Consider the following 17,970-nt stretch of genomic DNA (forward strand, 5'->3'; position numbering starts at 1 on the left):
TGACATGAGAGTGATAATGTAAAAAGGTAGAGAAACAACAAGACCAATTCTGATTCTCCAGTAAGGAACCTCTGGTTTCTATCCTGCCAATTGAATCAACTTTTTCCACAAAAAATAGCCACAGCGCTAGTCAGTACCAGTGACCTAATATTGGCCAATCCAAGTTTGTGTTGGTCTTTTTTTTTTTTTATTAGACATCTCGTGCACTCTAACCATCTGTTTTTTTATTATGAACAAAGTTAGTCAATTAAGGCAAACTAGTTAAACTTCTAACAAAACTAAACCTCTAAGCTCCCTGTAATGCTAATTTAAATAAACCAAGTGGGTCACCAAGCAGCATACAGTATGGTAGGTATACCAAGGTAGAAAAGACTCCAATGGGAACTTTTATTTTTTTTGCTTGGGGAATGACTAAAAATAAAACAATACAATTATAAAAACTGCTGAGCAACATCATGTTATGATTATTTATTTGCATGTAATGGAGGTATCCATATTTATTTGTCTGTGTGCATGTGTGTCTCATTGCTGCTGTTTACCAATACTCTGTGAAAGTAGTCTTGAAATACATGTTTTGGAAAACACATAATGTAATCTCATCAAAAGGTTCAATACAGACCACTTGATTTTAAAAGTACAGGGAGGGTTACAGGATTTCTTCTGAAACTTGGGTGTCCAAAAGAAAGAATAACTTGACACCACACTGAAGGTTCAAGCGAGTTTCACACATGCGGTCAGAAATGTGCTTGAAAATGTGAACATGTAACCACACCCAACAGTTTTGTCACGGGGTGCTGGAGTACACCTGCACATCGCTCTCACCAGGTGAGAAGCTAAACCATGGAGGTCAACAGAACCAGGGTTGATAAAACAAGAAAAATCCACAAATTTCCAGAGAGCTCAATAACTCTCCCCCAGTTAACTCATTACTCAAAAACATTCGAACCTAAAAAAATAATGCAACTAAATTAAATGGACTACAGCAGTAGGTGCCACTTAAAAGTACCAAAAGGTAGTCATCCCTTCTGTCGTTTTGTTTCTCTCTGAGCCAAAGCGAAAGTCACATCACATCCATCAGTTTAACGCCTCCTCCGCTTCCCCTGTGCGACTCTTGTCTCTTCAGTTCGCTGACCTCTGTGCTCGCACAGGCAGCGATGTCAGACCAGTAACTCTCTCCTCTGTCTTTACTCTCTATTAGCTTACAGCAGCACAGAGAGTCAAGACACCAGAGATTTATCCCCCAGAAGAGCACAGAGGTCTGGCCGCTGCAGCCGTGAAAATGAAATAGATCAAATAAACAACTTCCATCTCAGAGCGCTGCTCGCTGAGAGACACACAACCTGCATTTGGGTTTTTTTTTTTTTTTGTTTGTTTTATTTTGCTCTGCGGTAACACAGGAAATCAAATCTATGACTAATGTGGGGTTGTAACATAATGTCACATATGATTAGCAGCTAATTGCTTGTTATTCTGCTCCTTTGAGCAGTTTATAGAGCGAAATAACCACATTTTGACAAACAGACAAGAGATCATGTTAATACAGCTGTAAGAACACTCTCCTTGTGATTAGATACAGCCAAACACTAAACAGAGCGAGTTGTAACAGGTAAGTCCTTGTGTAATCATTTTAACAGGAAATAATCAGCTTACAGGAGAGAACACTGCTGTATTGTGCAAAGCTGAGCCACGAGCTGTGAGTAAGCAGAAAAGGAATGGTGTGTTTAGGGAGTGCGAACAGACCGGCAGACATGCTGAGGTTTTGTCCTCCAACGCTGGCACAGAGCCCTGAGCGTCTCAAGAAACAAACGGAAAAGAAGATGTCCGACCAAGAAATTTCAAAGAGGAAAAGGAAAGGAGGGGCAGTGATGGAAGGAAGGACAGAAGTACAGTACAACACACACAATATAAGTGCTGTAAACAAACAGCACAAAGTCACGATCTATCAGAGAAGGGATCAATACATATCAAATAGAGCCGTGTTTCTTGCACTTTTTGGCTTGACCCCTTAAAATGGAGCAATGTCTGCTTGAGACCCCTGGTCACAGGTTCTGGCCTCAGTGTGGACATGAGCTGTCAGCAGTTTCTCTTGTCAGACTGTTTTAATTTGAAGGTTAGTTAGAGGTCTAAAGACAAGCAAGTGTGCAGCACTTGACAAAAATACAATTTGAAAAGAGTCAGGAAAAATTAACTATATTTTCATATTCCTTTCATCATCCCCGATTAAAATCTCCCTCTTATCAAGTTCTCAAATTTTCTTCAAACAAGTGAAACTACAATTACCACCTCACACTTTTATGTGCACGTTTGAAGGAATTCCCTCGAGGCGTTTCTGAGATATTGCGTTCTCGAGAATGGGTATACGCACATGGATGGACAACCCAAAAACTCAAGGCCTCTGGCCCTGGCTGTCACCAGACCGGAGGAATAAAAATCTGCCAGTACAATTAAAATCGGTTTCCAACAGAAACAAACTTGTTTCAAGAATTTTCTAGAAATGAGCGGCTGTGTCTTGAAACAAGAAAAAAAGGTTTTCGGACTTACTTGAAACCAGTTTATTTACATTAGGAAAAAGTAAAGAGAAGAACATATTGTCATTATCTATTGAGGACTCAAGCTCAAGGAAAAAATTGGTTTGAAGAGGATTTTTTCCAGGTGTGTTCCAGTTTGCAGTTACCTCTGACCCCACAGTGGGACCCACTCTCAGAGTAAAATTAGATATTTAAAAGATTATACGACAAACATATCAACAATAATTTTTTCACAATTTTACTGCAGATTAGACACCATTGGTAATTTAGAGCCATGACGCGACTTTGGCCTTTTAATCTTACAAAAGAGGCGGGATCTGTTCGCTCCCTGACAGCCTGAGCTCAGGGTGAAAAAAAAAAAAAAAAGCCCTGACGCTGGATTCTTCACAGGTGCTCTGCTGTCACTCGACCGTAGGCGGACTTGGCCCCCTGTGAGGCAGCGTGGGTAGACGATATAACGGTCAGCTGCTTACCTGTCATTTTCTGCACCACGGGGAACAAGACTAATTACACACAATTAGCTATTCAGTAATAACCTTGGTTAGAGGGTTTGAAAATAGTTTTTAAATACCCATAAACAGATAAATTTAGTATGAGAAAAAGTGAAAAAGTTTTGATCTGTTTTAGGCCTAAACATTTATTATAGGGGAAAAAGTCAACGCAAATTAAATTATTTTAAGTGGGTTCGTTTTTTCAAACCATGTTTCAACATATAAAGATATTCCTACTGTAGCCAAAACTGAGTTTGTGGCCCAGGAAAGACAAACACAGCAGTGGGCTGGGCAGCGCATACATAAACTTTCTTTATTCAAGCAGAAAATAAACAACATTACCAGTCCAACTCAAAGTCCACAGTTTGACTCTGTGCCCTTCCTGTCAGGAGTTTTTGTGTGCGTGTATAGTCTCAGCTTCACAACAAAACAGTGAACTCGTGGTCACTGGCCTATTTATCAGGCTGCTAATCAGCTTGATAACCAGCTGTGCTCACTGCCTGACTGAGCAGACCCCTGTCTCTCCATCTGCAGCAACACCACACACTCACACCACACGTGATGCACCTGTGTGTGTGTGTGTGTGTGTGTGTGTGTAAAATGAAAGATTATTTTAATGCTCTCTTCTTTTCCTCTGTCATTAGGTGCGTTTCCATTCTCCTGGTTTCATGTACATTTTCAGTTTGCGCATGAAAAAAGTTTTTAGGCTTGGCTGAGAGAAAAACTGGTGTGTCAATAGAAGCAAAATGCGACAATGTGCAATGGAAACAGACTTAATAACCTTATAATGTCCTATGTCAGAAAGGGCAATTTTTGAGGTTATAGTTTGTGAAACAATTTTACAATAACCAAATATTTTCATGTGCTTGTTATTTTGTCCACCCCCCAGGTCTATCCACAGGTAAAGTACTGTACTACAATATATATATGCTGAGAGAACTAGCACATCAACATACTCCTGTTTGTTCCTCTACCACATCAACTTCAAAATAAAAGCCCCCCCAGAGCAAAGTTTGAAAAATGTATTTACTGCACCCGTTATCGATCAGCAGTATGAGTCAGTGCCCGCTTTCATTCAGTTTCTCATAAAAATGAACCCCTGGCCTTTTTTCTAATAAATAAATCTTGCTACACCTTTTCTGCCAAAGCGGCCTGAGATCAGAGATGTAGCAGAGTCTCCGCCGCTGGCTGCCTCATCACCAGAGTGGCTGCGATAATGATCTGAGAGGCAGACAGTGCAGCTAAGGGAAGGATTAGACCCCAGCAGTGGGTATAGTAATAACAGCAGCTGCTGTGGAAATGCTCCACAGTCACCGAACAGGAACAAAACGCCCGCTCAGCTCCACAGGGCAGAAGGAAAAAGAAAGAGAGAGAGACCCTCTTCCTCCTTCCACTTCTACTTGCTTATCCAATTTTCTCCCATCTTTTGATTGCTTTCCTCATCACGGCTGAGCAGAGTAATTGGACTTTCCTGTCGTTCCAGCTGTGCAGCAGTTTGAAGTGGTGAAGAGCTACATGTTGAATGAGCCGGCAATGAGGCAGCATAATGAGGCTGTAGTATTTAATTGTTTAAAAAGACAAATGAAAGAGTGTTTTTGGGAAGAGCAGTCAGCACGAGAAATAAAATGTACATTAGAGGACAGGCAGGGCTTTCTTTCTCAGTTCTGTTGTTTGAAGGTAAACTGTGTTCCTACAGTATAGGGAAACTTCGGTGCTCAGAGATGTGTGTGGTTGTTGACTTACCAGCACCTCCTGGCCGCCGCCTCCTCCTCCTCCTCCTCCTCCTCCTCCTCCTCCTCTTTCTACACTCAGGTGTTCATCTGAGCCCTTCAGCTTCCTCACCTGAAATCAAACACAGACACACACAGGAAAATTAAATGAATCATTTCAAGGAGAAAGTTGTAATTGCCTCCATCAGGGGTCACTGAATGGTCTGATGAGTATGAAAATGATGTGAATCATATGCTTTAGCCTTCAGTCCCTAGATCTTAATCCAATTAAACTAAACAGACATTGAAGCTGTTGTGGCGGCTCGCGTTGAGCACAACTTCTTCCTGCAACACTTTATCTTACTTCTTTACCTTTAATTTGTATTGTAACCTCTCATTCAAATACTCATACACTGTACAGTACAGGACTCATATGTGCTTTACATCATTTCATAACCTAATTCAAACAAATCTAACTGATGAGTAAGATCATTTCCCCCGTTTTACTTTCTCTCAGTTGAGTTGTTGTGTTCTTTTATTTATATTTTTATTCCTCTCCCTATCAGTGTCGAAGCTATAACTGAAAGTATTTTGAGGAAAACAACGTTTCTATATTAGATCCTCTGAACAATCCCATGCCTACCACTCAACTTAAAATTCCCTCCGTCTCCGACAGCTTTACTACACAGTAGGAGTTTCATTTGACTAGTCGACTAATACACCCACTAGTTGTCACAGTGGTCAACAGTTAGCCAGTCACAGACACTATGCTTTTAGCCACAATCACCAGTTAAAAAGCTAATTTGTAAAATATCTTGTGTCTCATGTAAAACATTTACACTTTCCTCATATTTGCAGTACGCCATCTCTCTTATGTTTTTAAATGGGTTGGACGAAGCAGTAGAAATGGCTGTTAATTTAATGCAATCCAGTACAACCAAACCTCCAAGTACGAGCTTTAGAAGAGAGTTTAATCAACACTTCTCTGACAGGGTCAATAAAAACCAAGCTTCATTTCACAAAGCTAGGATTTACAGAATAGCAGGTCAGTTGGGCTGAACTTTGTTCGATTCCACAGATGCCCGTAATAAACTGGTAACTTGTTCATTTTTCACAATGATGAACATCAGTGTTAATCTCAACTTTATATGGCTTCAATATACACAAGTCACCAAGTGAACTCCAGAGGATAGAAACTCAGCTCAAATCATAAATCCCAACAACATCCGCTTCATAGCATTCATAGCTGCAGCAAAGACCAGAAAAACCTACTTTCACAGCTTCAACGTACAAAGTCAACTTTAATGGTAAAAGTTTGCCAAAGAAATAATAAAGTTTGGATTATTTCTCTCCTTCATGCGCTGCTGATTTTCACATTGTCACGATCTGCTGTGGAGCTCCAGGAGGAGTTCTATAACAAGCCTCATTCTCCACTGGATCAGGCGAATGGGGATACACCCCACAGAGATACAGTCAGTGCACACACATACACACACACACCGTCTAATCCCTTGAAGCCCACGCTAAACCCCAAAAAAAAAAAAAAAAAAAAAAGCACATGCCCAAATATTAATCCATGAAACCCACATAAAAAAGACTAGTTGTAGATAAAGGTACAGTAGTTATATTACATCCTACACAGTAATCTTTCAGAAATGAGCCCACAGAGACATGAAGAGGACAGTGATGCCAAGAACATTTAGCTACGCACTCATCCTCAAATAAAGCAGCAGGAGCATGCTAACCCGTCTTCCCTAAATTCACTAAGTCTTGTCAATGGAAGTGCTGAAAATATTCTCAAATTAGACAAGCAAGTGAAGTTTAATATGGCACATGGAAACCGAGCTCTCAGTTGGCTGTCAGCCCTGGATCATTATATCTTTTACATTTTATCCTTTATTTTTCTATGTTACATGTCTCATTGCTCACTCTTTTGTATCTTTTTTAATCTTATTTTTCATATGTTGACTGTTTTTGAATTTTAAATGCATTTTATATTTGCTTGTCTTTTTTTTTTCCTTAGTTTGTTTATTTTTTGAATGGGGAAGCTTAGACATTGACACATTTATTAATTAGGAAGCATTACTGTCATCTGCAGAGACACGGCATTTATTTCGATGACATTTATTAACATCTACGACTGGGGATTTGCTCTATTTGTGTTCATAGGGACGAAATGAAAGGGAGTCAGAAAATGAAAGAAACCTCTGAATAGCACATGAAAGAAAATGATGTGGTGTATTGAGACCAAACTCCCCCATGAGTTGACTCAGTACTGTTGCTTTCATGTTAAAATATTTGAAAACGCTTTGGTCATCTGTTTGAGTTCTTTCATCTCTTCCCAAAAATACTAAGTAATTGGTAAACGAACATCCTAATATTAGCTTTCTGAAATTCAAGATACAGGAGGCCAACAGATTTCTCCCACTATATTTCTACCACTGTATTAAAACAACACGGTTTTAAAGTAGGCTACAGGAGGCTGCTGTAAGTACGTCATAGAAAAGAACATCTAGTTTTAGTGGGTCAAGATGCTGAAACAGGACAGGAGGCGATAGAGAAAACACTTGTTACACGGTCTAATCAAAAGAAATCAACTAACAGAAAGTCACTATAGCATCACAAGCTAGCAAAGTTTTAGGGGCTAAAATATGTAAAACTTAATTGCTACTCATTCATAAATATAGTTATTTGTTTTATTAATGTATGCATATATTTATATAAACATACATTCATAAAACAAGTAACAATTATTTTCTCATGAACAAATATGTGTTTTAGACTTAAGTAGTATTAATATTAGTAGTGGAGTAGTAGAGATATCCAATTACGCTAGCATAGCTAAGTGATGCTATTCAGTCGAATGTTATTAACATAAGATTTTGTTGCTTTTGTGAAAAGTAATTTAAAATCATCTTATGAACAGAATTTTGATCCAATGTCTGGTTAGCTATGTTGACCATATTTCATTAGCTTTTGCTTTTACACTTAATAATAAAAGTCTTTTTATTGATTTTTCATATTTACACAATACAACAAACATCCCATTCTGAAGAAGACAATAGGATTCCAAAAATATACCACATATACAAGTCTAAACTACAGACAAAACAGAGGATACTAATAGCAGACATCAGACATACCCACCACCTATGTGGCCCAGACAATCTCAGATTTGGAGCACATGAAAAGTCATGCCTCAAAAGGCTGCCAGACCTTACAGTACCTCTTAGTGTCGCCCTGCAAAGTAGATCTAAGGTGCTCTAATTTAAGGTGTGCCATCACCTCCTCTACCCATCGTTTATGAGATGGCGGTGTTGCCTTTATCCAGTTAAATAAGATCAGTCTCCTGGCCAATAATGATGAGAATGCTATTGCTTTCCTTTGATTAATTGTTAGTTGTGCTTCCCCTGGTGCCACACCAAAGATGGCCGTCAGAGGACTGGGCTCTATATCCTTATTATAAATGGATGAGAAGGTTCTGAATATTTTGGCCCAGAACTCTTTCAGCCTAGGGCAAGACCAGAACATGTGACATACTGTATGTTGGCTGGCACCTGTTTATATCTTGGGCAAGTCGGGTCAGCCCCCCGAAAGATTCTTGCCAGTTTGTCCCTTGATAAATGAAGTCTGTGGAGCACCTTATATTGTATCAACCCGTGTCTAACACATACAGAAGAAGAGTGTATCAGTTCCACTGCCCACCTCCAGTCAACATCTGATATGTCCAACTTTAACTCTTCCTCCCATTTCCTTTTTTATATAATCAAGGGATGGGGAAGCCACCCTCTGGATATTCTTGCTTTTACTCTTAAACATTTTTGTTGGTTAGCTATTGTCTGGTTGTTACTGAGAGTAAATATAATCTCCACATAAGAACTAGTTAGTGTGGACCGTGAATCTCCAGCTAGTTAACACTTAACCTTTTAAAAAGCTAAGTTTGAATTTATGAATGGGTAGTGAAAGTGTCAGTTCAAGTCTTCATAGAAAAAACAGGTCATGTTAGAGGGCCAAAAAGAAGACAGGAGGAAAAGCCAGGAAAGAAGACCGGTGTCACTGAAAAATCTTTTCACAGCTTTAAAACTCACACGATACATGGTTAAATGAGACTTGTGAGAGATTATGCCATTTAAAATAACAAAAAGGCATTTAAAAAAAAAAAAAAGAAATCCGTCACATTCACACTCACTAAAAGCCAGGTGACTAAAAGCAGAACAGAAAGAGAGCGAGGCCTTTTTGGGAGTGTACAAAGGGTTTTCACCTGGAAGAGGACCTGCTCCTGTGCGCAGACTGGCAAACTGTTTAACTCATGAACCTGACCTGAGTTTACTGGAGTGAGAAACTGGCACGGTCACAATTTTAAACAGACACACAAGGGGACAGGAATCTCCAGGGAAATGTCAAGGCTTTCCGCTCACTTCTCTTCCTGAGCAACATGCGCCAAGAGCTTGGACCAGGGTCATGTTTACAATTTAGTTACAGTGTGTGTGTGTGTGTGTGTGTGTGTGTTAGTTTTACCTTGGCACTGCTGTCAGAGTGACGTCTGGCACACGCTTGGAGCTGAGTGATCCAGAACTGCTGCTCTTTGGCGTCGGACGCTACAAAGACACACAACAAAAATAAATTAATATAATTACAAGAATTAACTTCCTGAACACACAAGACACTGAGAATCACCAATAAGTCCTCACATGAGTTCACAGTTAGGTCAATATGCAGTTATGGGAAAGTGTCTCCACATCCACAGATGGTTACCATGCACTTACTGTAAACAGCAGCTAGAGGAAGGAGACGCTTGTGATCACAAGATGATTTTAAAATTGTAACGATGCTGTAAACGGATCATTTAACAAACCAACAGTTTCAGTGTTAAATTAATTGATGGAAACTTCCACAAATGAAGTGAAAAGAGCGAATGCTGCATTTCTGTAAGTTTGAACGATTTTTGCGAGTTTTATACTTTTTCCTTACTTTTTTTTTTATTATACTTTAAGCCAAAAAATAAATTAATAAAACTGGCCATACTTAATCTCCATCAGAACTCTATTATACTGTGGGGAAAACCTTTCAGATTTAATAATTTAACTTTTCAGTTTAGGTCAAATGTAGGTTATCTGTCAAATTCCACGTAATTAATAGTTTCCTTTTGGTGTCTGGTTCAAACTCACTAAGCAGGGAATGAGGTTTGGCTTTGAAGAGATTTGAACTCATGAGCTCAGTATTTCTGAAATCCTGGGTACAGCCTTGGTCTGGACAAAGATATCAGGTATTTGTAGCACTAAATACAAAATTCATATCTGCTGCAACCCCCTGTAAATCTCTTTAGCTGTAATATCATAACAACAGATTAAACCAGCCTGAACCAACACAGCAAAAAGTGATTTGACCCTGAACATGGTCTACTAAGAGGACAAGTGGCATGAGATGAGGCTGAAACACAAAAGTAACTGGAGCAAATTAACCCATACATATATATATATATATACACACACACAGAATTTAGGGCAGGAGGTGGGTGAATGAGGTTTCAAGTGTGGCTTTATTTCTGCCTCTCTAGCCAACAGTTTAGAGAGGTAAAAGTTGCCAAGAGTTAAATGAGAAGATCGATAGCACTGTCATATCCGTCAGTTCAACAGCGAGCCTGGATTTTCCCAACAGTTACAAAATCTTCCCAACAGCCTCTCTAAAGCTCATCAGCAAACAATTTGAATCCGTACAAAACCTGAAGTGTAAATATGACAAATTATCTCTGAGCTAACTAGCTGCTGGCTGTAACATTAGCTTCATATTTACCGTACAAATGTGAGAGTGGCATCAACTTTCTTGTCCAACTCTAGGTAAGAACTTGAATGAACTTATTTGCCAGAATGTTACAATGCATTCATTTGGTCCACACATTACTACTCACACTAAATGCAAACAGTTCCTTTAAAAGCAAACTGTAGACTTCATAAAATGACCGGGGAAGCAGCATGCTCCTCACAGAACAGGTTTACAGTTGGAATAAAAGCCAACACCAGGGTTTTGAAGTAATTTAAAGAAAATGACTGCAGTTTGGACAAAAGGGGATGAGGGCATCAGTGAGGACAACCTGCTGGGTGCCAGTAATCTCATTTGCCACCAAATGATGATCCAGCTTGTTCACAGTCTACCTGACCACTTGATCCTGTTGCCTTCTGAATGATGTCCTAAGGGCTCATATCACACCTAACCCTCTTCACTTTCTCCTCCACGGCAAATTGAACATTCGGTATTCAAGATATAGCAGCAATTAATTTGGCCAATTCGCAAGTGGCACAGGACGCAGCTTGATACTCGCTGCTTGCTTGTGGTTTTCCCCTTGGCACAGAGACCTGCTATCTGAACACAAATAGCCAGTTGAAGCCCAGACTTGATGACTAACACAGCGAGCCGCAGGCCTCCAGTTAAAGGAGATGCTGACTGTCTGCTTGTGCTGACCTGCTGCAGGTCAAATGGGAAAATAATATCCTTCTGATCCCATTTCACTGACTAATTATTAGCTAGAACAATGTCTTTGACAAACCTGATAACACTGAGTGTAGGTCAATCCCAACTGAAGCACCAACAGCATAAAACAGTAACAACAGACTGAAACCTCTCCATTGAAATAAACCAAGTAACTCAAAAAAGCATCTCTCAAACCTGCAGGACTCAGTATCAAATCAAACACTTTAAAAACTCACCTAAAAACACCAAGACCCCTCTCAGTGACAAAAGGAAGGTATGTGGCAGGTAATCAGTACACCTGTGCAGAGCCTTGTTTAAGGGTGCGCTTGATTTTGTTACACTGTGTGATCGGGGGTAAGGTGACTACTAATGTCCCGTATCAAATAGCACCTCAATGTCACGCCATGTTTCTTTTTCTTTACTTTATATAGCAATCAAATTTAATCTTCTATGGCACTTACTTTCTAAACACTTACATGATAAATCACAATGATGATTTATGAACCGTGGCCTTAGCCGTTATAGTTTTATAGTTTAAATGCAGATAAACTGAAATGTGATGATTCTCACGCAGGTTCTTGAAGTATAAGAGGAGTCTTTGAGGGAGGTTTATGGAGGTTTATCTGTGATGAACATCAAACATAATGATATCATTGGAAAGTGTAAGTGACACTAAATCTGAACAATGCCTATCATGCCTCTGTGTTCAGATTTGAATGAAGCATGAGCTGTGGCAATCAGGACTGAGGGTGAATGCTCTGCTCCACTGCCAAAGCCGAGCTGCTGTAACTACTGATCGTATTGATACGCAGCCAAACTACAATAAATGAACCATCGTTTCTGTTCCTTTTACCTTACGCAGTATCTTTGCCTCATGTCTCTGCCTTCACAACTCCCCTGCAACTCTCCCACAACTCCCTTACAGTTTGAACCTCTAAAATACATAATAATATAGTATAAACTGCCCTAAAGGTACAACAAGTGACCCAGTTTATAGCAACTTTCACCTGCCCAGTTAAAAAAAAAGTAGCCTAGTTGGGGGTAAAAAAAAAACAGAATTTGGCAACACTGGTTACAAAATCAAGTTACACTCCTTTTAGCAACAAATTCCCTCTTTGTTTTACTTTTTATAAATTTGTTTTACTGGAGTTTAGCAAGGATCTCTGTGGAGACACCAATAGGGGACTTAAAAAACTACAAAAAAAGACTTGACTTTATTTTGAAAGATACACTTGATTTGTCTAACTCAGACTTCTGAAGCTTCATGTTAGTTTTGGCTAAATTTAAATTCTGCACAGAACAGAAAACAGGAGCCAAATGCAGCATGTGAGTTTTGTTTTATAATAGACTTTAGAATTTGAACCAGTCCTTTAATATTGGCATCAACACGATCAGTCATCAATAATAGGTGTTGTGAAGTCTGTGCAGATGCAGGCTTCATCGGAGGGTGCATCAAGGGCTCATGGCAGCACTATGCATGAAAACAGGAACAGCACATCCTGAGCGCTGAATGTGCACATTAGACCTGAAACACAAGACAACAACCTAACACTTAAATACAGGTTTACCAAACACATCAGGCTTCATTCAGACCCAGACTACTGCATTAGAACATTTTGTGCTGGGACACAAATTATTTTAACTCGGTTTGAAAGTAAAATAAAACACACATATGCTAATGACAATACTGAGGCTTAACTCTTTATTCCCTAACTAAAAATATTTTCTATTTAAATGCCTATTTTCACATACATCTCAATTATGCAGCTTAATGAAAAGGTTAGATTTAAAAATTTATATCAAAAATAGGGATTTACGCAGTTCATTTTCTCTCCCAACAACATACCTCAAGTTTTTAAAATCTGTTTAACTGTGTAGAACTGACTGGGATCATTTTAATGTAAAATAACATGAGACCAGACTGTTGGTGGACTAAAAACTGAGTTACGTTATTCTCAAGACTGTGTGAACCTCGCGTGTCACATAACCTGGTTCCTCTAAAACATACTGAACCCTTTAATCCACTAAATTAGATTCCAGTCTGGTTCTCAGATTTTTTTCATTTCAGTATTTTTCTCCTGATTTCCCCAAATTTAATACGCAGAAACGCTTTAAATATGAAAATGAATGCAGCACTCTCCTTATTAGTGACTGGCTAACGGGGATGGAGAGCTTCATTAGATGTGTAAGGAATTGCATCACCAAAATGAAACTTTTAAAGTTTTTTTTTTTTCTGTGAAACATACAAAGTGTTTTTTTGACATGTTGATTGAGGTTATTTCAACGTACGGAGAATTCAATTTGCACTTGTCAATCACTCGCAGCGCCGACATCTGCCTTAACACCTACAAGGGTCCTCTTTAAGAGAAGAGGCAACTCTGAGGAAATGAGACGAAACTCTTGACAAGTGGGGCATTCGAGATGTGCTCTCCCACTGGGAGTGGCTGCTCGCCTCTGCGGGGATAACAGAGTATTCATACAGAAACACCTGTACCAAGCTGTCTTTCTGAGAAAAATACCTAGTAACAACCTTTCCATTTTCTTCTTGTCATCATCCACAGAAATCACTCACTCAAAAAGGGACCACTTACCCTGAGAGTGAGCGAGCATCTAAATCTGATATTTTCTCTATGATGTGCACAAGCCTAACTGTGATTAAAGATAATTAGCTTTCTGGATTGAGCACAGCAGCCTCCTCGTGTGGCTATGCTAATATGCACCTGCTCATACGGTGACGCAAGAGATATGCACACTACTTAGCCAAGAGCGGGGCGTGCTGTTCTCATTCAGGGAGAATACTATGATACTGATGAAAAATTCAAAGCTGGTTTTGTGTCACAAGAGATTTGGGAGGTGACATGCTGACACTTCTATTCGTTTGATGAATGCACTGGGTTTGCACTGGAAACCAAGGGGACTAAACGATGAAATGAAAAGCGTGTCCGTCTGCCTGTTTAAAATGAGTTACAATAGACAGCCGTCCTGGTCTGTGCGTCTTATTTAAATGGCTATATGTATCCAAGAGAGACGGCTGAACGATATCTGAACATTACTGAGAGAGAGAAAGAGAGAGAGAGAGCGAAAAACCTCCTTCCCAGTCAATCACAGCACCACCATCACTGTCTAATTACACCCATTTTAATTACAGCGCTGTGAAAGATGTTATTGGTTATGATAATGGTAAGTCTGAGGATTAATGCTTGGACCAGCAGTTAGATTTGATTAAAGTGCTGATAGATATTATGAGCGTGACACTTTCAACGTATATGTCAAGAAAATAGACAGGCTGATAGGTAGGAGAGGTTAGAAGAGCGGCCCAGCAATTAAAACAACCAGCATTTTCTCGTCAAAATCACATAATACAGTTTGTTCCCTGTGATTATTCTTACTAAGTAACACTATACTAAACGCAAAAAGATAATTTGTTGTAATTTTAGGTTTAAGTTTAATTAATAGCTTTTATTCACTCATGATCAAAGTGCTGCACCTCACCATGCTGCTCATTTCTATCTTTTATGCAGTTTAGCAAAGGGGACCTGAATGTCATATTTAAGCAGAATAGATGGTACTTTACTGATATTTGCTACCAATGTATAAAAAGAAAAGTGAGAGCTCACCACAGATTTTTATTATATATTTGCTGAGAGTCCGATGAGGTCGATACGTTTTTAATTTCTGTGTTACCTATGAAGTTGCAGCCAGTGGCTGATTATCTTAGCTTAGCTTAGCATTAAGACAGAATCAAAACAAACCACCCAACTTCATAAAACCAAATTTACATTTCTGTTTTTGTATAGATTCAACAAATGTGATTTAACACATTACTTTACAAAATTTAGAAGTGTTGGTAGGCTGATTTTGTTACCTTTAGCCAGAGCCAGATTACCTGTATCCCACTACTTCCAGCCTTTAGGCTAAGCTAAGCTAATCATCTCCTGGCGCTAACTCATATTTAACTTACAAATGTGGGAGTGGTATCAATCTTCTTCGTCTCAATCTATCTCTTGGCAAGGAACAAGTGCATCAATATACAATGGAGAGGATGTTTTGACATTTATAGCTTGCTGTAAAATCTATTTCCCACTTGTGGTCCATATAAATTCAATATCATAACTGATGTGTATCTGCTAACAGACAAGCAAGACAATAAACCACCAACTGCTCACACAGAGGAAGTCACTCTGGATAATCACAGCAGCCGAAAATGTCATCTACAGTTAAGAGGGGTCATCGAAGGAAACCATATAAATAGTTTGCCGTAGCAAATACTAGACATATTTTGGTAGATTTGTAGTGTATTTGTATTTTTATGTATTGATAGATTTATAATAATCGATAATGAGGACAGATTACTGCATCAAAACACTGATTCTGATGCACAATAAAGATTGTGTGGGGCATTTTAATAAGCTCTGCTGAACACAACTTGACCCTTTCACTAGCTGACTGTCTCACTGAAAAGTCGGATGATAAATAGCTTAATTTGCCATCCGAGCATTCAGACATGATTAAATTCCCGCCGCTCTTCACCTTTGCTCGGCAGCAAAACACAAGTCCTGCAGTCTCCTTATATCCAATAAAGCATACTCCTCTTATATTCCTCTGCTTTAGCTAATTACACTGTGCTCCTTTGGTGTAGAGCCAAACCTCAGGCTACTTTACAGATGTGTTAGATGTCACGTGTAATGGATCAAATTAGACATTCTTGCATTTATAGAGAAATATCATTAAGCGTTGAGATCAAATGTTGCATAGAGGGTGGCAACAGTGATGTCAGAACTTATATAGAGAATGTAAATAACATATATACTGTATATATATATATACAGTATATATGTTATTTACATTCTCTAGCAGATGATAAATTATGATTCAATTGGCTACCATGCTTTCCATAATAAAGTTAGTATTAAAAAAAACTAATAAATGTCATTGCATGCATTATGATGGAATGAGCCATCCAATCACCTACAATCTCCAATTTTAATTATTATGTTATGTCATTATGTTATACAAATATTTCACAAAAAATTCAAACTATTTCCAATGTCAACAGTCAACCTTTAATCTCAATGAATAATATTCTGCTTCTATCTTTACTACGTCAGGCATTGTCTTTTACTGCATTATCTTTGATTTTTAGCTTAGCTTTGATATTTAAATAGCTAGGTGGTTTTGTTTTTCCCCTGAAAATGCCGAGGAGTTAAGGCACTTTTCTCAGCCCACAGAGGTGTCTGCTGGTTTCCCAACAAGCTGCATTTAGCACCAAATCCACCAAGAAGGTAGGAGCAGCTCTAATGCTGCCTGAGAGGCAAAATCTGGGATGAAAAACCCAGCGGATCACTAGTGCTGCTTGTAAAGCTGAAATGTTTTAAGTGTAAGGTGTAACTGATAGAGACAGCATTACAATCATCTGGATTTTGGCAGTTGGAGAGTCAGAGGACTCATTCAGTCATCTTTTAGTCAATGAATCAAACTGAAACTGCAAAAGTGACTGGGACATGTCTGTACCGTCGCTTCTGCATTAGCTACAGATTACAGTTGGCGATAAAGACAGTTGTTCAAAACAGTCTTGTGAAAAGGCATCAACCTTAGAATAAAGATGACATTTAAAGCTTTGGACACAGAGCCCATCTGTGAGATCAGCTCACAAGCTAAGCCTGAAAAACTGGAAAATGAGTCCTGACTGAACTTTGAAGTCACTCTTTTCCCCAGTCAAGGTAGGCTTTTCAGCGGTTCCCATGGTAACCAGATCTGAGCGTACCGGCTAATCTTAATCACAGACTGTTGAGGACTCACGTGTGAGCCACTTTGTCCCCTGCTGTTTAAGTAAATTGAAGTTTCTGAGTAGTAATGTTACTATTCCACTGCAGTTATTTTCAGATTTTTTGCTGTTGGGGTCGTTGTGGGTCTTGGCACTAGTTAAACCTCTAAACAAGCTTGGGATTTGCTTGACTGAGCCTTATTCAAAAAAAAAAATCTCTTTTATCGCTCTACAACTTTCTTGATGTTTCTTGCATCTTACTGAAATGAAATGGCAATACCTCTGACTGTGAGCTCCGCAGCCCAGCTCCTCCTTCTCTGTGGGATCATTGTTTCCTCTCAGCTTAATACACATGGATCACTGAGTTATTCAGGGAATATAGGCCAAGTTATTCTGATATCCTCCCCCTCAAGACTTTAAGGGGACATTCCAGTGGTTCAAGTGGAGCAACAGTAAAAAGAAGTCTCTCTTGCATCAGTGGATACAGGTCACTGAAAGCACAGGCCTTCAGCACAGTGACCAGCTGCAGGCTCTTAGTCTGGCACTGGGTCTTAAAGAGATATTTCACTTTTGTTGCAGATTTTTTTCATAGCGTGGCCTTGGAAAAATCATTTCTTAACTGGATCTGCTACTCAGGCATAGAGTGTTGTTATCAAACTGTACGTGTGAGGTTTTTCAAATTCCTTGGATAATAGATATTCAGAAAAATCAAAGAATTAATTTACATGCTGCATTAAACACAAAGTCAGCAATTAACAAAAGGTCTTCAAATTATATTGAAGTTATGGCTGCCATTATTTTTAATTATCAGTTTAGCTGCCAATTATTATAAATTATTGTAAATTATTTTGGCTGTTGCTCAACTGAACTCAGCTCCCTGTGTACAGTCCCTGTAAACAGTCTTTTTAATGTTTGCGCTATCCTGGAACGATCAACAGATCAAGAGGCTGGAAGGCTGGTGGCAATCATGAAGCAATGATCAATGTAAATATGTGAGAAAAAGTTTGATA

General features: G+C 39.0%; 1 protein-coding gene across 1 annotated transcript in view; it reads right to left on the reverse strand.

Annotated features, from left to right (window-relative positions):
* The window catches only part of LOC111223131 (oxysterol-binding protein-related protein 10-like), a 79,781-nt gene that overhangs the window by 48,356 nt on the left and 13,455 nt on the right, over positions 1-17,970 (reverse strand). Inside the window, exon 3 of the mRNA XM_022747159.1 lies at positions 9,247-9,326. Within this exon, the coding sequence (XP_022602880.1) occupies positions 9,247-9,326 (80 nt within the window). The remainder of the gene's footprint in view (positions 1-9,246; positions 9,327-17,970) is intronic.

This window comes from Seriola dumerili, unplaced genomic scaffold (assembly GCF_002260705.1).
Source record: "Seriola dumerili isolate Sdu_G_001 unplaced genomic scaffold, Sdu_1.0 BDQW01000110.1, whole genome shotgun sequence".
In the NCBI taxonomy this organism is placed as follows: Eukaryota; Metazoa; Chordata; class Actinopteri; order Carangiformes; family Carangidae; genus Seriola; species Seriola dumerili.